Here is a 22,437-nt window from a genome sequence, read left to right as displayed (position 1 = left end):
CCTCAGACCTCCCCACCTCCTACCTCTGGTGCCTCAGACCTCTCCTCTTCGCTCTGGTGCCGGAGACCTCCCCTTTCCCTCCGGTGTCACAAACCTCCCCACCTCTCTCCGGTTCTCAGACCTACATTCACCCCTATGGTGCTTCTGAACTTCGCTCCTCTCTCCCCGTCTCCTCCGTCCTCCCTCCCGGGTCCCCTCCCTGAAGCCTACTCTTTACTTTCGGTTTCAGCTTCCGCTTGTCCTTCCTCTGTTTCAGTGACGGACGTCCCTCCTCTGTTTCGCTGACCGGAAGTGCTCTTTTCAGTCGGAGCCTTTTCCTGCAGTCCCGGAAATGCCGCTTCTTTCACTCTGCCGTTCCATGGAGCCGGAAGTGGAGCAGTGTCTCCTGCGGGCCCTCTTCCGGTCCGTCGTCTCTGTTGATGGCTCTGGAGCTGCAGCGGAGGAGCCCCGAAGGTAGCGCCGGGGAGGCCCCGGGGTCTGACAGGGAGTGCGTGGGGTCGGGGGGCTGTGAAGAGAAGGCTGGGGGAGAGGGGCTGTGAGGTTGGGAGGGAGAGGGGCTGTAAAGAGAAGGCTGGGGTTGGGGGATGGCGCTGTGAAGAGGTCAGGGGGCTATGAAGAGAATGCTGGGGTGCAGCAGATAAGCAGCTCTCGAAGGGGCGGGCAGACACGGAAGCAATGGCAGTTTCAGGCAGTCACAGATAGAATTAAAGTGCACGTCCCTGCTGTGGAGCATTGACCAAGAACTGCTTCCTGTCTGTGGCCGGTGTCCTCCTACTGCCCGCCAGTTCTTGCACATACCATACCTTTTGTTCGTTACAGTTTTTCATGGACCCTGTAACAGAGTCATTAGTGTTGTCATTCTGCTTGCTCCCTCCTCCTGCTGTCTGTGCTCTTGCCCCATCCTTTCTCCCCACCCTCCCTCGGGTTGCTTGCCTTCCCACTGTCCATGGTGTTGCTGCTCCCTAACCCCCACACCTCCCTTGTGGTGTTTGCCACCTGCTCTCCACCCACTGTCAATGGTGTTGCCGCTCCCTACCTCCCACAAATCCCTTGTGGTGTTTGCCACCTGCTCTCCACCCACTGTCAATGGTGTTGCCGCTCCCTACCTCCCACAAATCCCTTGTGGTGTTTGCCACCTGCTCTCCACCCACTGTCAATGGTGTTGCCGCTCCCTACCTCCCACAAATCCCTTGTGGTGATTGCCCTCCCGCCCTCATCCCACTGTCCATGAAATTGCTGCTCCATCTTCTTCCCACTCCTTCTTTCTGTTGCTTACTTCATCCTTCACCCGCTCTACATTGTTGCGGCTCCCTACCCTTCACACCTCCCTGTTGTTGTTTGCCCCCTGCCCTCCTTCCACTGTCCACTGTGTTCCTTCTCCCTACGAGCCCCACACACCTCCTTTCTGTTGCTTGCCTCCACCCTCCCCCAACTCTCCATGGCGTTGCTGCTTCCTACCCCCCAACACCTCCCTAGTGGTGATTGCCCCCCTCCTCCCACTGTCCATGGAGTTGCTGCTACACCCCCACACCTCCTTTCTGTTGCTTACCTCCATTCTCTTCCCACTCTCCATGTTGCTGCTCTTCCCTCTACCACACCTTTCCCATGTTGCTTGTCCCTATCCCTCCCATCTGTACACAGCTATCTAGCCATTATAGGACTGTTGCTACGACTCATGTAGAAAAACATTAGTGGATCAGTCAGACATGTTGAAAGTGTAAGTACTGCGGCACCAAGGACTGTCAACCTTAGCCCCCACCATCATGGTGTTTAGTTGACTCCTTTGTCCCATAGTGCTTTTCTTGAGACAAACGTTGTCATTTTCTCTTGGCCCTTACATTCTTCTTTGAGGAAGGGTTTGGGTCTAGTTTTATTTTCATCCTTAGTAATCTGTTTACTTTGTTCAGATTTTATTACTATAATCACAACCTTCTTCACAGCACCAAGTGTATCTCATCACAATAGGTCTTTTAATTTGATGTTTTTATTGTTGCATAATATGTGATTGTGTGTTTGCCCTTTTATTTCCTATTAGTCGCTGTCATTAACAACCCTAGCTCACATGATGGCAAGTAGTGTGTCTAATGAATGCATCCACCAAATTTTGCTGCTTCCGAAATTTGAATCTCTAGATGAGCATGATTTTTGTCCAGTGGAAGTCTCTTTTTGGGTTTTAAGATGGAACCCTTTCCCAGTATCATAGAGATTTAGGTCTGGTGTATGCTGATTTAGGATAGTTGGCTCTGTCTATCTCTGTTGCATCAAATTCACTGTTCATCATCCATTATGTGAAGATACCTGCAGCAAATTAGATTAAGGTCTATATACAGTTGCAATTGCAGATAATTCCTTGCTTCATGGGCAGTGTCCCATGTCACGTGGTGAAAGATATCTGTATTGTTTTTGATTGATTATTTGTATTGTAATTGTTGGCACTAAAATGCAATACAATAATGTCTAAAAAAAAAAGCTTCCTTCATTGCTGTTTGAGACTTTGTCTGAAGCATCAGTAAGCAGGGTTTCTTCCACGTTTCTGTTTGATACCTTTTAATTTGTGTTATTCTATTTGATCTAGGGGTAATCATAATAAAATTATACATACTGAGAAAATGAAAAAAAAAAGAAAGTGATGAACAGAATCCTTTAATTAATCCCAGCTTCTGGCAATTACTCTAGACTGCTTCCAGTCTATGGACTGTGCCTTTATGCACAGGAAACAAATTATGTATTTGTAATTTATATAGCATTCCTTATACTTGATTAGGTGACAAATTGTATTGAATTAGCAGGTAGGTGGCATGCTTCATCATGTGTGAGTGCTTAGTCGGAATAGTGTTGAATTGCAGTGTAGCTTTCGTGGGAAGTGCTTTGGTGTTGTGTTAGTGACTAAATATCTTTTCTTATGCTAACTCCGGTTACAGGGGACTGCAGGATAGAAAGTATGCACATTGCATATGTAGGAAGTTGGCTCTGTATATACTATCTGAAAGTGAGAGATCATATGCACAGAGTCCAAGGGTTCCCCTTAGAGGTTGTTAGTGGCTAAATTTAGATAATACTAATGCTCTATTTTGTGGTAGTGTGGTTGAGCAGTAGGGTTATCAGAGGTTAGTGTTAAGCATTTGTTGTACACACACAGGCAATAAATGAGGAACACACACTCACAGACTTAACTCCAGGCCAATAGGTTTTTATATAGAAAAATATATTTTCTTAATTTATTTTAGAACCACACGATTTTAGGTAAGTACATAAAATGCAAGGTACTTCACACAGGTAAGTATAGAACTTCGATTTAAAACAGTAGTACACACAGTTTTGGTTAAAATGGCAATAAGCTATTTTAAAAGTGGACACTGAAAAAATCAACAGTTCCTGGGGGAGGTAAGTTTGGTTAGTTTTCTCAGGTAAGTAAAGCACTTACATAGTCAGTCTCCTGGGCATAGGCAGCCCACCGTTGGGGGTTCAAGGCAACCCCAAAGCCACCGCACCAGCAACACAGGGCCGGTCAGGTGCAGAGGTCAAAGGAGTGCCAAAAACACATAGGTTCCTATGAAAAACAAGGGTGCTCCGGTTCCAGTCTGCTTACAGGTAAGTACCTGCGTCCTCAAGGAGCAGACCAGGGGGGTTTTGTAGAGCACTGGGGGGGGGACACACACAAGCACACAAAACACACCCTCAGCGGGACAGCGGCGGCCAGGTGCAGTGTGCAAAGTAGGTGTCAGGTTTGCAATTGAAAGCAATGGAGGGACCCGGGGTCACTCTGGCAATACAGACAGGGCACAGGGGGGCTTCTCGGGCCAGCCACCGACTGGGCTAGGATGAGGGCCGCCTGCTGGTCACTCCTGCACTGGTAGGTGGTTCCTCTCGGTCCTGGGGACTGCGGGTGCAGTTTTTGGTCCAGGCGCCGGGAACCTTTGTTACCAGGCAGTCGCGGTCAGGGGGAGCCTCTGGATCCTCTATGCAGGTGTTGGCAGGGGGTGAAGGGAGGTCGACTCAGGGTGTTCACGTTGTTGGAGTCGCCTGGGAGTCCTCTCTGGGGTGTTTGTTGTCCTGGACTCGAGCCGGGGGCATCGGGTGCAGAGTGTGAAGACTCGCGCTTCTGGCGGGAAGTTGAGAGTCTCTTTAAAGGTTGCTTCTTTGTTGCACGTTTGTTGCTGTTTTCTGAACAGTGCCACTGTTCTCGGGAGGTTCTTGGTCCTTTAGGTGCAGGGCAGTCCTCTGAGTCCTCAGAGGTCACTGGTCCCTGCTGGATGCGTCGCTGTGCAGGTTCTTTGAGTCTGGAGACAGGCCGGTAGGGCTGGGGCCAAGTCAGTTGTCGCCTCCGTCGTCTCTGCTGGGCTTTCAGGTCAGCAGTCCTTCATGTTGTAGGTTGCAGGAATCTGATTTCCTGGGTTCAGGGTCGCCCCTAAATACTGAATTTATGGGTGTGTTTAGGTCCGGGGGACAGTAGCCAATGGCTGCTGTCCTTGAGGGTGGCTACACCCTCTTTGTGCCTCCTCCCTGTGGTGAGGGGGTACATCCCTAATCCTATTGGGGGAATCCTTCAAAATTAAGATGGATGATTTCTAAAAGCAGGGGTTACCTCAGCTCTGGGCACCTTAGGGGCTGTCCTGACTGGTAGGTGACTCCTCCTTGTTTTCCTCATTATCTCCTCCGGACTTGCCTGCAAAAGTGGGGGCTGTGTCCGGAGGGGTGGGCATCTCCACTAGTTGGGATGCTCCGGGACGCCGTAACAACAGGCATGAGCCTTTGAGGCTCACCGCCAGGTGTTACATTTCCTGCAGGGGGAGGTGAGAAGCACTTCCACCCAATGCAGGCTTTGTTCTTGGCCACAGAGTGACAAAGGCACTCACCCCATGTGGCCAGAAACTCGTCTGGTTGTGGCTGGCTGGCAGGAACTGGTCAGCCTAATGTACGAAGCTGGCCTGGCTTCTAGTGGGTACCAATGGTAATTACACATTGTGCCAGGTTCAGTTATCCCTTATTAGTAGAGTAGTAGTGTTCTAGCAGCTTAGGCTAATAGCGGTAGCTATAGCAGAGCAGCCAAGGCTGAACTAGGAGACATGCAAAGCTCCTACTATACCACTTATATCATATAGGTACTATATCATAAGAAAGACAATACTCAGGGTTACTAAAAATAAAGGTACTTTATTTTAGTGACAATGTGCCAAAAATATCGCAGATGATATATTCCCTTAGGAGGCAAGTAAAATATACAAAATATACACAACAGACCAAATCAGGTAAGTAAAACAGTCAGAAAGTAGTGCAAACACAGTAGAATACAAAAGGATGCAATAGGCCTAGGGGCAACAAAAACCATATACTAAGAAAGTGGAATGCGAACCACGAATTGACCCCTAGGCTGGTGTAGTGTCTAGTGGGTCGCTGGGAGTGTAAGAAAACACTAAGGGTATCCAAGATACCACACCCAAAGCCCACTGGAGAGACCCTAACTAGCCCTCAGAGGAGAATTGGCCACCTAGTCAGGTAAGCACCTATCAGGAGGGGTCACTATTGTCACCTGCTGGCACTGGCCACTCAGAGGCCTCCAGAGTGCCCTCACATTTCTGGAAACAAGATGGCAGAGGTCTGGCACACACTGGAGGAGCTCTGGGCACCACCCTTGGGGTGGTGATGGACAGGGGAGTGGTCACCTCCCTTTCCTTTGTCCAGTTTCGCGCCAGAGCAGGGACTGGGGGTTCGCTAAACCTGTGTAGACTGACTTATGCAAGCAGGGCACCATCTGTGCCCTTCAAAGCATTTCCAGAGGCTGGGAGAGGCTACCCCTCCCCAGCCTTTAACACCTATTTCCAAAGGGAAAGGGTGTAACACCCTCTCTCAGAGGAAATTCTTTGTTCTGCCTTCCTGGGACTGGGCTGCCCAGACCCCAGGAGGGTAGAACCCTGTCTGTGGGGTGGCAGCAGCGGTAGCTGCAGAGAAAACCCAGAGAGCTGATTTGGCAGTACCTGGGGTCCATGATGGAGCCCCGGAGATGCATGGAATAGGCTCCCCAATACCAGATTTGGAATGGGGGGGGGCAATTCCATGATCTTAGACATGTTACATGGCCATATTCTGAGTTACCATTTTGAAGCTACATATAGGTATTGACCTATATGTAGTGCACACATGTAATGGTGTCCCCGCACCCACAAAGTCTGGGGAAATGGCCCTGAACTATGTGGGGGCACCTTTGCTAGTGCAAGGGCCCCCTCACAATTAGTAACTTTGCACCTAGCCTTCAGCAAGTGAAGGTTAGATATATAGGTGACTTATAAGTTACTTAAGCACAGTAAAAATGGCTCAGAAATAATGCATGCGTTATTTCACTCAGGCTGCAATGGCAGTCCTGTGTAAAGGTTTGTCTGAGCCCCCTATTGGTGGCAAAAGAAATGCTGCAGCCCTTAGGGATCTCTTGGAACCCCAATACCCTGGGTACCTAGGTACCATATACTAGGGAATTATAAGGGTGTTCCAGTATGCCAATTGAAATTGGTGAAAGTGGTCACTAGCCTATAGTGACACATTTAAAGGCAGATAGAGCATATGCACTGAGGTTCTGAATAGCAGAGCCTCGGTGACACAGTTAGTCACTACACAGGTATACACATTCAGGCCACAAATTGTGAGCACAGGGGTCCTGGCTAGCAGGATCCCAGTGAGACAGGCAAAAACAAACTAACATACATGTAAAAATGGGGTAACATATCAGGCAAGATGGTCCTTTCCTACACAACTCCCCCCCCCCCCCAAACGAGGGACAATAAGCCTAACCTTGCCCAGATGAGTCATCACTGTCTAAGTGGAAATATCTGGAGAGTCCATCTGCATTGGAGTGGGCACTCCCAGGTTTATGTTCTACTGTATAGTCCATTCCCTGAAGGGAGATGGACCACCTCAACAATTTAGGGTTTTCACCTTTCATTTGTTTAAGCCATAATAGAGGTTTGTGGTCTGTTTGAACAATAAACTGAGTACCAAAGAGGTATGGTTTAACCATTTTTTCAGGGCCCTGACCACAGCAAAGTCCTTCCTCTTTATGGCAGACCAACACTTTTCTCTAGCGGTCAACCTCCTGCTGATAAAAGCAACAGGTTGATCCTTGCCCTCCGTGGTAAGCTGTGATAGAACTGCCCCTACCGCAAATTCAGAAGCATCAGTTCAAACAATGAATTTTGTGGCGTAACAAGGGCTTTTTAGGACAGGTGCAGAGCACACGGCCTGTTTGAGCTCATCAAAAGCCTTTTGACAGCTAGCTGTCCATAATACCCTTTTAGGCATCTTCTTTGATGTGAGTTCTTTAAGAGGGACATCTATGGTGTAGGAGGCTGGCCTGGCTTGTAGTGGGTACCAAGGGTTACTTACACTCTGTACCAGGTCCAGTTATCCCTTATTAGTGTAGAAGAGGTGTTTCTAGCAGCTTATGCTGATAGAAGGTAGCTATAGCAGAGCAGCTTAGGCTGAACTAGGAGACATGCAAAGCTCCTACTATACCACTGGAGTCATATGCACAATATCATAAGAAAACACAACACACAGATATACTAAAAATAAAGGTACTTTATTTTTATGACAATATGCCAAAAGTATCTCAATGAGTACCCTCAGTATGAGGATGCCAAATATACACAAGATATATGTACACAATACCAAAAATATGCAGTAATAGTAAAAGGAAGTAATGCAAGCAGTGTAAAGTTACAATAGATTGCAATAGGAGCACATAGGTATAGGGGCAACACAAACCATATACTCCAAAAGTGGAATGCGAACCACGAATGGACCCCAAACCTATGTGAGCTTGTAGAGGGTCGCTGGGACTGTAAGAAAACAGCGAGGGTTAGAAAAATAGCCCACCCCAAGACCCTGAAAGGTAGGTGTAAAGTGCACCTACAACCCCCAGAGAGCACAGAAGTCGTGATAGGGGGATTCTGCAAGGAAGACCAACACCAGCAATGCAAGAACAGTGGATTTCCGGACCTGAGTACCTGTTAGACAAGGGGACGAAGTCCAAGAGTCGCAACAGTGTCGAGAGTGGGCAGATGCCCAAGAAATGCCAGCTGAGGATGCAAGGAAGCTGCCACCGGGTGGAAGAATCTTGGTGTTCTGCAAGAACGAAGAGGACTAGGAACTTCCTCTTTGGAGGATGGATGTCCCACGTTGTGAAGAAGCTTGCAGAGGTGTTCCCACGCAGAAAGACCGCAAAGAAACCTTGCTAGCTGCAAGGGTCGCGGTTAGGGTTTTTGGATGCTGCTGTGGCCCAGGAGGTACCAGGATGTCGCCACTTCGATGAGGAGACAGAGGGGGCCCCCAGCAAGTCAGGGAGCCCTCACAGAAGCAGGCAGCACCCGCAGAAGTACCGGAACAGGCACTTGGAAGAGGAGTGAACCAGAGTCCCCCCGAAGTCAGAAAAGGGAGTACCACGACGCCGGAGGGCAACTCAGAAGGTTGTTCACTGCAGGTTAGAGTGTCGGGACCCAGGCTTGGCTGTGCACGGAGGAAATCCTGGAAGAGTGCACAGGAGCCGGAGCAGCTGCAAATCACGCGGTACCCAGCAATGCAGTCTAGCGTGGGGAGGCAAGGATTTACCTCCACCAAACTTGGACTGAAGAGTCACTGGACTGTGGGAGTCACTTGGACAGAGTTGCTGAGTTCCAGGGACCACGCTCGTCGTGCTGAGAGGGGACCCAGATGACCGGTGATGCAGTCTTTTGTTGCCTGCGGTGGCAGGGGGAAGATTCCGTCGACCCACCCTATGTTGTAAGTATGTTTATGTGTCACTGGGATCCTGCTATCCAGGACCCCAGTGATCATAGTTTGTGGCCTAGTGTGTATGCCTGTGTAGTGCCTAACTGTCTCACTGAGGCTCAGTCCTCCTCTGAGGGCTATTTAGGGTCTCTCCAGTGGGCTTTTCCTCAGATTACAACTTGCAAGAATCCAGCAGGACTCCTCTGCACTTCTCTCTTCGACTTCTGCCAAGGATCGACCGCTGACTGCTCTAGGACACTTGCAAAACTGCAACAAAGTAAAAAGAAGACTACCAGTGACATTATAACGCCTAATCCGTCCGGCTTTCTCGACTGTTTCCGGGTGGTGCATGCTCTTGGGGCTGCCTGCCTTCACCCTGCACTGGAAGCCACGAAGAAATCTCCTGTGGGTCGTCGGAATCTTCCCCCTGCTCCAGCAGGCACCAAAATTCAGCTTCACCGGTACTCTGGGTCCCCTCTCATCCTGACGAGTATGGCTCCTAGAACACAGGTGGTGGACCCAAGTGACCCAGACTGTCCATTGGTCCAATTATCCAAATTCGGAGGAGGTAAGTCCTTGCCTCTCCTCCCCAGACAGTAATCCTGTGCACTGCGTGATCTGCAGCTACAATGTCTTCTGTGCACATTTCCATGAAATCCTGCATGCACAGCCGAGCCTAGGTCCCCCCGCACTCCGTCCTGCGATGCTCAGCTCCCTGAGTTGATCTCCTGTGTCGTGGGAACTCTCTTTGCAGTGTTCGGATGACCTCCATGTTAAGACTACTTAAACCTGTGTTCAAGGACTTCTGCGGGTGCTTCCTTCCTGTCCGAGGGCTCTCTACGTTGCTGAGGGCCCCCTCTGTCTCCTCTCCCAAGTGGCGACATCCTGGTCCTTCCTGGGCCCGGACAGCACCCTTTTTCTTCAGCTGTGACTCTTGCAGCTAGCAAGGCTTGTTTGCGGTCTTTTGCCAAGGAAACAACTATGCATCCTCCAGCATGCCGTGGGACATCTTCTGCATAAAGAAGAACTTCCTACCTCCTTTCGTTGTTGCAAATCCTGCAGCTTCTTCCAACCGGAGGCAGCCATTTTGCACCTTCATCCAGGGTTTAGTGGGCTCCTGCTCCCCCCTGGACACTTTAGCAACTCTTGGACTTGGTCCCCTTCCTTTGCAGGTCTTAAGGTCCAGGAATCCGTCTTCATTGATTTGCAGTCTGTTGTGGTCCTTGCAAAATCCTTTATCACGACTTTAGTGTGTTACTGGGGAAATAGTAGTACTTTACTCCTACTTTCCAGGGTCTTGGGGGAGGGGTATCTTTTACACCCTTAGTGTTTTCTTACACCCCCAGCGACCCTCTACACACTATACTAGCCTAGGGGTCCATTTGTGGTTCACATTCCACTTTCTTTGTATATGGTTTGTGTTGCTGTAGGAGGCTGGCCTGGTTTGTAGTGGGTTCCAAGGGGTACTTACACTCTGTACCAGGACCAGTTATCCCTTATTAGTGTAGAAGAGGTGCTTCTAGCAACTTAGGCTGATAGAAGGTAGCTAAGGAGAGCAGCTTAGGCTGAACTAGGAGACATGCAAAGCTCCCACTATACCACTGGTGTCATATGCACAATATCACAAGAAAATACAATACACAGATATACTAATTTTATGACAATATGCCAAAGTATCTCAGTGAGTACCCTCAGTATAAGGATGCCAAATATACACAAGATATATGTACACAATACCAAAAATATGCAGTAATAGCAAAAGGAAGTAATGCAAGCAATGTACAGTCACTATAGATTGCAATGAGAGCACATAGGTATAGGGGCAACACAAACCATATACTCCAAAAGTGGAATGCGAACCACAAATGGACCCCAAACCTATGTGAGCTTGTAGAGGGTCGCCGGGACTGTAAGAAAACAGTGAGGGTTAGAAAAATAGCCCATCCCAAGATCCTGAAAAGTAGGTGTAAAGTGCACCTATGTTCCCCAGAGAGCACAGAAGTCGTGATAGGGGAATTCTGCAAGGAAGACCAACACCAGCAATGCAACAAAGGTGGATTTCCGGACGAGAGTACCTGTGGAACAAGGGGACCAAGTCCAAGAGTCGCGACAAAGTCGAGATTGGGCAGATGCCCAGGAAATGCCAGCTGAGGATGCAAAGAAGCTGCCACCGGATGGTAGAAGCTGTGGATTCTGCAAGAACGAAGAGGACTAGGAACTTCCCCTTTGGAGGATGGATGTCCCACGTCGTGAAGAGGCTTGCAGAAGTGTTCCCACGCAGAAAGACCGCAAACAAGCCTTGCTCGCTGCAAGGGTCGCGGTTAGGGTTTTTGGATGCTGCTGTGGCCCAGGAGGGACCAGGATGTCGCCAATTGCGTGAGGAGACAGAGGGGGCGCCTAGCAAGATAGGGAGCCCTCACAGAAGCAGGCAGCACCCGCAGAAGTGCCGGAACAGGCACTACGAAGAAGAGTGAACCGGAGCTCACCCGAAGTCACAAACGGAGATCCCACGACGCCGGAGGACAACTCAGGAGGTTGTGCACTGCGATTTAGGGTGTCGTGGACCCAGGCTTGGCTGTGCACAAAGGAAATCCTGGAAGAGTGCACAGGAGCCGGAGCAGCTGCAAATCATGCGATACCCAGCACTGCAGTATGGCGTTGGGAGTCAAGGACTTACCTCCACCAAACTTGGACTGAAGAGTCACTGGACTGTGGGAGTCACTTGGACAGAGTTGCTGAGTTCCAGGGACCACGCTCGTCGTGCTGAGAGGGGACCCAGAGGACTGGTGATGCAGTTCTTTTGGTGCCTGAGGTTGCAGGGGGAGGATTCCGTCGTCCCACTGGAGATTTCTTCGGAGCTTCTAGTGCAGAGAGGAGGCAGGCTACCCCCACAGCATGCACCACCAGGAAAACAATCGAGAAGGCGGCAGGATCAGCGATACAAGGTTGCAGTAGTCGTCTTTGCTACTTTGTTGTGGTTTTGCAGGCTTCCTGAGCAGCCAGCGGTCGATTCCGTGGCAGAAGGTGAAGAGAGAGATGCAGAGCTCTGCTAAGCTACCTTTTCTATCAGCCTAAGCTGCTAGACACCCCTCTACACTAATAAGGGATACCTGGGCCTGGTGTGAGTACCCCTTGGTACTCACTACAAGCCAGTCCAGCCTCCTACACAGAGCCTCAGTGAGACAGTTAGGCATCACACAGGGAACACATACATATAGGCCACAAACTTATGAGCACTGGGGTCCTGGCTAGCAGGGTCCCAGTGACACATAACAAACATACTGAAAACATAGGGTTTTCACTATGAGCACTGGGCCCTGGCTAGCAGGATCCCAGTGAGACAGTGAAAACACCCTGACATATACTCACAAACAGGCCAAAAGTGGGGGTAACAAGGCTAAAAAGAGGCTACTTTCTCACAGTTGCCCCTAGGCCTATTGCATCCCATTGTATTCTACAGTGTTTGCACTACTTTCTGACTGTTTTACTTACCTGATTTGGTTTGTTGTGTATATTTTGTGTATGTTACTTACCTCCTAAGGGAGTATATCCTCTGAGATATTTTTGGCACATTGTCACTAAAATAAAGTACCTTTATTTTTAGTAACTATGAGTATTGTCTTTCTTATGATATAGTACCTATATGATATAAGTGGTATTGCATGAGCTTTGCATGTCTCCTAGTTCAGCCTTGGCTGCTCTGCTATAGCTACCTCTTTCAGCCTAAGCTGCTAGAACACTACTACACTACTAATAAGGGATTACTGGACCTGGCACAAGGTGGAAGTACCATTGGTACCCACTATAAGCCAGACCAGACTCCTACAGTCATCAGCAACTATCATTTGAAATGCATCAGAAAAAACATAAACGTGATTTTTCAGAGAGTTGCAAGCTTGTGGCTGTGAAGCTTTTTGCAAGAGAGGGCCCAGAGTGGTGCAGCGAGAAGACTGTCCATTGCAACAAGGCGCACATATTTCATAGCTCCACAGCATATTTTACAACAAGAAACCCTGCACAAACACTCAGCCAACCTGCAAGTCTAGCTTGCTGCAAAGCAGCAGGTTATAAAAGATAAAATGAAAATATCTAGTCACATTTTTATTTCGCCCAGTGAGATGTATTGTGCCAGTTACAGAGCCTATTACTTTAAAGTGTGGCACATGCAAGGCATTTGTAGAGCAAATATGGATTAGTTTATGCCGCCATCTTCTGGTAACATGCTGTAGGTGCTTCTTCGGACAGTATGTTCTCACTGTGGCTATTACCAATACATTTACTGACCTCGAGAAGCTCCTTGTTCTTCAGATATAAAAAATGTAAACATATATTAGATTTTCAGGGTGTTTTCACATCTAACTAATTCTGGTGAAATCTAATTTATTACATGCTGAGAGGACAATCTTATATTGAAAAAACTCGTTGGTCAAACGAAATAAGAAAATTAGTTTAAAAAACCCATCGGAAAAAGCCAAAAAACTGTGTTAAAAAGCATGCTTTAAATGCCTGCAGCCGGGCGAAAAGTAAACAGTGAGTACTGTATAGGCAGGTAGAGTCCCACCAGAGACAGTGTACAGGCAGGTAGAGAGAGGCCCTGCAGGGATAGTGTACAGGCAGGTAGAGTCCCAGCAGGGACACTGTACAGGCAGGTAGAGTCCCAGCAGGGACACTGTACAGGCAGGTAGAGTCCCAGCAGGGACACTGTACAGGCAGGTAGAGGCCCAGCAGGGACACTGTACAGGCAGGTAGAGGCCCAGCAGGGATAGTGTACAGGCAGGTAGAGTCCCAGCAGGGACACTGTACAGGCAGGTAGAGTCCCAGCAGGGACACTGTACAGGCAGGTAGAGTCCCAGCAGGGACACTGTACAGGCAGGTAGAGTCCCAGCAGGGATAGTGTATAGGCAGGTTGAGTCCCAGCAGGGACACTGTACAGGCAGGTTGAGTCCCAGCAGGGACACTGTACAGGCAGGTAGACGCCCAGCAGGGACACTGTACAGGCAGGTAGTCCCAGCAGGGACAGTGTACAGGCAGATAGAGTCCCAGATGGGACACTGTACAGGCATGTTGAGTTCCATCAAGGACAGTGTACAGGGACAGTGTACAGGCAGGTAGAGTCCCAGCAGGGACACTTTACAGGCAGGTAGAGCCCCAACAGGAACAGTGTAAAGGCAGGTTGAGTCCCAGCAGGGACTCTGAACAGGCAGGTTGAGTCCCAGCAGGGACTCTGAACAGGCAGGTTGAGTCCCAGCAGGGACACTGTACAGGCAGGTTGAGTCCCAGCAGGGACACTGTACGGGCAGGTTGAGTCCCAGCAGGGACACTGTACGGGCAGGTAGAGTCCCAGCAGGGACACTGTACGGGCAGGTAGAGTCCCAGCAGGGACACTGTACAGGCAGGTTGAGTCCCAGCAGGGACACTGTACGGGCAGGTAGAGTCCCAGCAGGGACACTGTACGGGCAGGTAGAGTCCCAGCAGGGACACTGTACGGGCAGGTAGAGTCCCAGCAGGGACACTGTACAGGCAGGTAGAGTCGGGCAGGTTGAGTCCCAGCAGGGACACTGTACGGGCAGGTTGAGTCCCAGCAGGGACACTGTACGGGCAGGTTGAGTCCCAGCAGGGACACTGTACGGGCAGGTAGAGTCCCAGCAGGGACACTGTACGGGCAGGTAGAGTCCCAGCAGGGACACTGTACAGGCAAGTAGAGTCGGGCAGGTTGAGTCCCAGCAGGGACACTGTACGGGCATGTAGAGTCCCAGATGGGACACTGTACAGGCATGTTGAGTCCCATCAAGGACAGTGTACAGGCAGGTAGAGTCCCAGCAGGGACACTGTACAGGCAGGTAGAGTCCCAGCAGGGACAGTGTACAGGCAGGTAGTCCCAGCAGGGACAGTGTACAGGCAGGTAGTCCCAGCAGGGACACTGTACAGGCAGGTAGAGTCCTAGCAGGGACACTGTACAGGCAGGTAGAGTCCCAGCAGGGACACTGTACAGGCAGGTAGTCCCAGCAGGGACAGTGTACAGGCAGGTAGAGTCCCAGATGGGACACTGTACAGGCATGTTGAGGCCCATCAAGGGCAGTGTACAGGGACAGTGTACAGGCAGGTAGAGTCCCAGCAGGGATAGTATATAGGCAGGTTGAGTCCCAGCAGGGACAGTGTACAGTGGAGGAACACAGTACTTGGGCGTCGGGAAACTGATATGAGCAAACACGAGGAACAAGCATTGGTAAATACAGGTAATGGTGCTACAGCCAATAGAAATGGAGGAAAACTGAGTGGCAAGCACTGGAACCAGAGGAAAGCAAGGAGGGCGGGAAATAAGTCCCTTTTAAGGTTTATATTTAATACAATAGACTTCACATGCACAGCACAAGTGCTGTGCAGCCGAAACCTAAACACACTAAGGAAGGAGAAGAAGGAGGTGGGGAAAGAAATAGTACCTGAGTCACGTCGGGATCAGCGGACGGGCATTAATTAAGTTAGATCAATCAGTGCTTGATCTCTGCTCCATTGTCTGGGCCGGAAGTGATGCCAGCCTGAAATGGACAAATTGCAATACTGTACAGAAGAGTGCCACAAAAGCCAACAAATGGTGAGCGACAGGCGGACTCCAAGCCCTTGTCTAACTACAGCTGCGTCTCACAAGCGATAAGCATGCGCTAGTGCATGCTATCACAGACTCGACCCAAAAAAGTACTTCCACTTAACTCACTGTATTAGGATGGTTTCCTGTTGGCTAAGACTGCCCACTTTGATCCCAGTGATATTTTGTACCTTGTCTTTAGTCCACAAGACTTCAGAGATATATTCTTAAGGCTCACATTAACCCATCATTAAATTATACCTGATTAACCAGTATGTGCCTTCTCCTTTTAAGGTTCCCTTGCCAGTGGACATCTAGGGCAGGACAAGATCTATCCAGGCTTGTCTCCCACTCTGGCAGAGTTTCAGCTTTGCCAAAGCACGGGTTGTAGAGCCCAGGGCCTTCCAAGCCCGAAAGGAGGTAGGAAGTTCTTCCTTATGAGGTGAAAGAGAGAAAAGGGGGTACTACCTACTTGGTGGACCTCAAGAGCCTCCTAAATCCCTTAAGACTACTCTCTGCAAACCACCTCAGCATACACTGCTCCTGGGTCACATGACTGGGTGTAGTTTTTGGTACAGCCTTTTTGTATTTCTCCCAGGCAGCCACACAATTGAAGGACTAGATGCCTAGATTGGCCATCTCACTCAAGATGAGGGAGGCAGAGCTGTGCGCAGACCCATTTGCATTTCAAAAGACTGTGCCCTTCTCTCATACACATCTCACACTAGCCTATTGTGTCTGCAGACAGACTGGGACCAGGGCAGGGAGGCAGGAAATTCTGACACATCTGTAAGGAGAAGCCTATAGAAGTTTCTCCCACTTCAAAGGAGATACTGGGTATACAAATAGGACCCTCTGACCACTCCTTAGTAGGCTCCTGAAACTATTGATATTGCCGAAAAAGGATGCCCTGCTGCTTGAGTCCTGCCCTGCTTGCTGAAAAGGAAGTCTGACACTGCACCCCTCATGCCTGGCTAAAGTGACTCCAAGGGTGAACTGACTGACCTCCTGTTCTTAGCTGCAGGGACCTAACAAGTTCCACAGGCCTCTTTGTAACTGACTACCTGACCTGCTGCAACTGGGCCTGCAACTAAACATGTCTAAGCCTTGCTGGGCTCTGCTGGAGTGAGCTCTGAGCCCCAAAATGTTCCTGCCAGGTCCTGGACCCTTGGTATGGCATCAGGTGAGCTCCTCCTAAAAGAAAAGAAATCCTGAAGTTTTGGGCTCTTAGAGACTGCGAACAGGCCCACTTGCAACCGATCTTGCCACCTACGCTGACTGCCAACGTAACTTAACTCTTCACACCACTGTGACCGCCTGCGACGACCAACAACACAAGATCTGCCCTTAACGCTTCCACACGATAGCCTGCTGTGACTGCCAACGCAAATATCTAACAACAACTGTCCACTAAGCCCTTCTGGACTTAGCGCTACAGTGACACCCATCTGTGATGCTCTTCCTGGTCCTTGCAATCACCTCCACTGTGAACAGAAGACTTTGCACTAGAGTTTAGAAGGTAACTTTTTCAAAAGGGCTAACCTGGTCCCTGTATCTGGCTGTTGGCTTGAACTTGTGACTTTCACCTGGTCTCATACAACCAGATAACCGTGAGTGTTTTTTTGTGCTTTTAGGCAATAGTTACCTTAAATCTTTGACACTGAATATCTATGGTTCTACTGATTGTATTTTTGTTGATTTTCAGTCAAAGAATTGCATTATGTATTCATTTTTACTCTGTATTTGTGTAGGAGTTTTTGTGTTGTGTTTTCACTTCTTTGCTATTTGTGTGCTGCACAAATACTTGACACATCGCTCCTAAGTTAAGCCTTGCCATGATACCAGAGGTTTAACCACAAACTAACTTAGTGACCTTTTTGTGGTTCACTTTGACAAGGATTGTATTTGTTGCTTGAGAAGAGTTTACAAGTCCCTCAATCAACATCCAGATTTCTTACAACTGGAATCCAGTGGGTCAACCTTGCAGTCAGTGATGTGCTGTTTAGGTCTGTCAGACATTTTGTGATTTTTAAGGGCGGCTGATTGATTATTTAGCTCCTCAAATGTCTGAAATTTTTCCAGATGTCCCAGTGAAGCCCTGGGTATTGTAGGGCTGCTGGATTGGATACAGCCATTTTCCACAATTTGGCTCCATTTTCCAGTGTCTATGGGACCCTGGGAGTCCTAAATGCCTTGTATTGGGATCACTGCTTTTGAGTCTGATACTTTCTTTTTATATAACCTTATCTGACATTCTTTGCCATTGATCCTGTGGGGATAACAAAATAGGGACTGCTCTAACCCTTAGAGGCCAGGGCACCAGAAAGACATTGTCCATTAAATCAACAATATTTATGAATAATCTTGTAATAGCTACACTGTAATTTTTATTAATTAAACCAAGTCTGACTGAACGTCTTATCTTTCCTTTTAGGTGCAGGTGTAACGAGACAGAACAGCTACGCTAATACTGGCTTTTCTTGTGCCTGGACTACTGACCAGAAATAGATCAATTGATCATGGCCCCTAAAAAATCTGTAGTTTCCAAGAAAGTAGCCAGTGCCGCAACCATCTCCAAAATGACCACCACTAGTGTGACACAATCTGAGGACACAACCTCGTTGCTGTTTGGGCAAAGTGCAGAACAGGGCATACCAGATTCATCAACTGCTTGTGCGCAACCAGAACTACCAAGTGTTCAATTCGATGAACCAACATCATTGGATCTTGAAGAAAAAGGGCCTCTTCCTCTTGATGCTCTGATGGGGGAAGACAATGGTGATACAGGAGCGTTCCCACAAATCAAACTGGAAATAGAACATAAAGAAGACATACGTTTTCTAACCGGGGAGGATGCTCTTCCTTCATCACCACCATCTACTTCACCATCTCCTCCAAGAAAAAGAAGACTAACTCCCTCAACATACCCAGCCCCCCTTTCAGATGATGATGATGGGGAATGGATCCCTGAGCACCAGGGAGGGCCCAGCAGAAGGTTTCAGGATGGCTTGGTTGCCAGTGCCACTAGCGATGATGATGAACCTGTGTTTGTTGGTGAGAGTCGTGCAGAAAGAGTGGAAGGCATCCCAAGGCAGACAGCAGCACCTTCTATTCCCATTCGCTCAATTTTTTTGCAACAGAAACCAACAACTTCAACAACCTTCCCCTTTGGTATGCCCCTGGGACGAACTGCCAGAAAATACACATCACATGTTTGGGATTTCTTTTACATTCACAGATACCATGAACATATTGTAATCTGCACCATCTGCCAGGCCGAAGTCCGCCGTGGGAAGCCAGGCAAACATCTTGGCACTGGGGGCCAGTTGGCTCACTTGAAAGGCAAACATGCACGCCTTTGGGAAGCCCACTTAAAGAAAATGCAAACAGGGGCCTCTGCTAGTTCAGCTTCTCAGTGTGCAGCACCCGAAGGTGATGAGGATAGTGTACTGCATCCTGATGTGTGGAGGACACCTCGCCCAACCACCCCTACGATGAGTGCATCAGTAATGCCCTACAGTAACAGAGAAGTCACTCCTGCTCTTCCACGCTCATGCCCCACACCTTTGCAGAAGTCTGTTATGGCACCACCTGTAAAACAAACCTCTATCAAGGCAATGTTCAGCAAGGAAACAAAGTATGACAGAGGCCACCCCGTTACACGTTTATACAATGGAAAGCTGGCTAAAATGTTGGCACTTGACAATCTTCCTTTTTCTTTGGTGGAAGGACAGGGGTTCCTGGAATTTGTTGAGGCCCTTTGTCCAAAATGGAAGGTTCCTAGCCAGACGTATTTCTCTGCTGTTGGTGTGCCAGAGATGCATAGGACAATGCTGGCCTTGGTTGGAAGTGCTCTAATGGAGACGGCCGTGCACACCATTCACCTTACGACGTGTATGTGGAACAGTGGTCCAGATACAGACAAAATATGTATTACAGCCCATTGGGTTACGTTCAAGATGCTTGACTCTAGGTCAAGAACCAACTGTACTACTAAAGAAGGCATTCGTCAGCATGCAACGTTAGCAGTGTTCACCATAGATAAAACGTGCACAGCCCTCAGAATCCTGGAAGAGTTCAATGCCCGAGTTTTTGAATGGCTTCAACCTAGGGGTCTGAGTATTGGTTTTGTTGCCACTGACAATTCTAGTAGCATTGTCCGTGCAATGTCAGATGGAGGATACTTTAGGGTGCTTTGTTTTGCCCATTGCATGAACCTAATTGTACAGGACTTTCTTAAAAATGAAGCAGCAGTCTACAAGATCCTGCTCATCTGTCGCAGGATTTGTTATCATTTCACCCATTCCGTGAGAGCTCAGAAACAGTTGACAGTGCTGCAGCGGGCGAATGGCCTCCCTGTACAGTCGCTTGTGCAGGAGGTTCCGACATGTTGGACATCCACCCTCTACATGCTTCAGCGCTTATTCGAGCAGTACAAAGCTCTGAATGACTTTGTCATGCAGGAGAGAGGCGATGCCGCTGCCAAGGCCATGTCATTGACACTCAGACAGTGGGGATTAATAGAATCCATCATCAAAATGCTGGAACCTTTTGAGGTTGTCACCCAGTCCGTCAGCAGGGAGAACGCTACCATGAGTGATGCCATCCCAACTCTCCAGATGCTGAAGGTCCAGCTGCGTGCGCTAGAGAAAACATTTACAGATAACGATGATGATGAAGCAGCTGGTTTTGTCAGCAGCCTACTCCTGCGTCTGGAGACCAATCAGAAGCTTAACACTGAGATAGTGGACTCTGAGGAGTACATCTGTGCCACTATCCTAGACCCTCGTTACAGACCTGGACTTCCTTCTTTTATGCTCTTTACAGAGGAGGATGTTGAAAGGTACAAGAGGTGGATTGTGAGGAGAGTGTCTGCACACGAAAATGAAAGACAGCATCTTGAGAGACAAAGAAGAACTGTTGATGTGCCATATTCATCCTCTAACGCACAGCACAGGGGTCTCGCCAGCAGCACTGTTCCACTGTCACCGCAGCAACCTTCTCTGGTCCATTCAAGTACAAACAGTTGGAGTCCAATGGACATTAGCAGTTCAGTTTCCACTTTCTCAATTCCACCCCCAGATTCAAAACTGCCACCAGCGCCCTCTTCTGCGACACCATCTCCTGTTTTGGGCTGGTTTACCAAAGTGCCTGGACTAGCGACATCCTCAGACTTGGAGGAGATTCAACAAAACCTATTGTCGAAAATGACGATAGAGAAAATGGTACAGGAGTACATGTGTGAAAAAAAGAAATTTCCTCTAGATGAAGAGCCATTGATATATTGGCATGGGAAATTGGACGAGTGGCCAGAACTCAGCAGACTAGCAATAAAATATCTGTCATTTCCTGCAGCCAGCATGTCCTCCAAGCGCATGTTCAGTGGCGCCAAAGCAATTCTCAGTGACAGAAGTCGTCCGCCTGCTCAAAACGATGACCTACTGACTATGCTAAAAATAAACAAGCATTTCCTTCCTAATGATTATGCAGCAGCGCCAGAAGAGGTAGAGCAGCTCTCAAATCAATTTACCACTTCCGATCCTGTTGGTGCAGCCTCCACAGATGATAAAAAGAACATTGTCTACTGACTTTTTTGTGTCACCGTCTTGACCATCTTTTGGAATAAGAAAAAATGAAAAAGAAAAACACATCTATAAACTTTTTAACAGCTTGCACAATGTGACTTTTGTCTTGCTCTGAAATTGTGAAATGGACTAGTGTACTCTGTGTTGTAAAATATTTATATTTTGTTTCCTGACAATTAAAGTACACTGTTTTGTTCAACACGTGTGTCAGGTGTAGACTTTATCTTGTATGTTGGCAGTGGTAGTTTATATTGGTCATCTACTTTTGCCACTCCCAGTTTCACCTATTTATTCTGTTCGTTGTCATCTTACAAAATGTCACCTAGGTGAAGAACAACTTGAAATGTTTGACCCCTTTCCAACTTAAAAAAGGGCTCACTTTACTGTTGAACAGATGCAACCTTTGTACCTATTTTTCTTTTTAGCTTGGGCAACGGTCCCTTGATTCATGAGAGTGAGTGGTTCAGATAAGGGCAAAAATGATGTGATGTATTTGCAGAAGTCCCTGTTGAAAGCAAATGAAAGCACACGTATCAGAAGTGGAGAACATAAGAGCTCTATCAAGTCAAATATGTTTTGTAGGAGTGAATGGTGTTGCTAATGTAACCTGTAACCATTTCTTAAATTTTCTCAAACCGGTCGCAAATAGAATGTACTGTGTTGTGTTGTGTGGGGCTACCTGTCCCAGGAATTCTGTAGAGCTTTATGTGGGGCGAGAGGAGAAACCCTGTCACATTGGCAATGCTATATAGCGCATCTCAAGCCCCTGCACCACGGGATGCCACAATCTGTGCTGTGTTGAGTGGGGCTACCTGTAGGAGGCTGGACTGGCTTGTAGTGAGTACCAAGGGGTACTTGCACCTTGCACCAGGTCCAGTTATCCCTTATTAGTGTATAGGGTGTCTAGCAGCTTAGGCTGATAGATAATGGTAGCTTAGCAGAGCAGCTTAGGCTGAACTAGGAGACGTGTGAAGCTACTACAGTACCACAAGTGTCACTTGCACAATATCATAAGAAAACACAATACACAGTTATACTAAAAATAAAGGTACTTTATTTTTATGACAATATGCCAAAGTATCTTAGAGTGTACCCTCAGTGAGAGGATAGGAAATATACACAAGAGATATGTACACAATACCAAAAATATGCAGTATAGTCTTAGAAAACAGTGCAAACAATGTATAGTTACAATAGGATGCAATGGGGACACATAGGGATAGGGGCAACACAAACCATATACTCCAAAAGTGGAATGCGAACCACGAATGGACCCCAAACCTATGTGACCTTCTAGAGGGTCGCTGGGACTATTAGAAAATAGTGAGAGTTAGAAAATTAGCCCTCCCCAAGACCCTGAAAAGTGAGTGCAAAGTGCACTAAAGTTCCCCCAAAGACAAAGAAGTCGTGATAGAGGAATAATGCAGGAAAGACACAAACCAACAAGGCAACAACAGTGGATTTCCAATCTAGGGTACCTGTGGAACAAGGGGACCAAGTCCAAAAGTCACA

General features: G+C 48.2%; 1 protein-coding gene across 1 annotated transcript; it reads left to right on the top strand.

Moving 5' to 3' along the window:
- Positions 1 to 324: 324 nt before the first annotated feature.
- LOC138260397 (zinc finger BED domain-containing protein 6-like) lies at positions 325 to 21,124 on the top strand. Its single transcript, XM_069208842.1, has 2 exons — positions 325 to 453; positions 17,775 to 21,124. The coding sequence occupies exon 2, from the start codon at positions 17,860 to 17,862 to the stop codon at positions 20,926 to 20,928; it is 3,069 nt and encodes a 1,022-aa protein (XP_069064943.1). The 5' UTR covers positions 325 to 453; positions 17,775 to 17,859; the 3' UTR covers positions 20,929 to 21,124.
- The last annotated feature ends 1,313 nt before the right edge of the window (positions 21,125 to 22,437 follow it).

The sequence above is a fragment of the Pleurodeles waltl genome, chromosome 2_1, assembly GCF_031143425.1.
Source record: "Pleurodeles waltl isolate 20211129_DDA chromosome 2_1, aPleWal1.hap1.20221129, whole genome shotgun sequence".
Lineage (NCBI taxonomy): Eukaryota > Metazoa > Chordata > Amphibia > Caudata > Salamandridae > Pleurodeles > Pleurodeles waltl.
The sequence above is the reverse complement of the archived record's forward strand: the minus strand, read 5'-3'. Positions and strand labels throughout refer to the sequence as shown.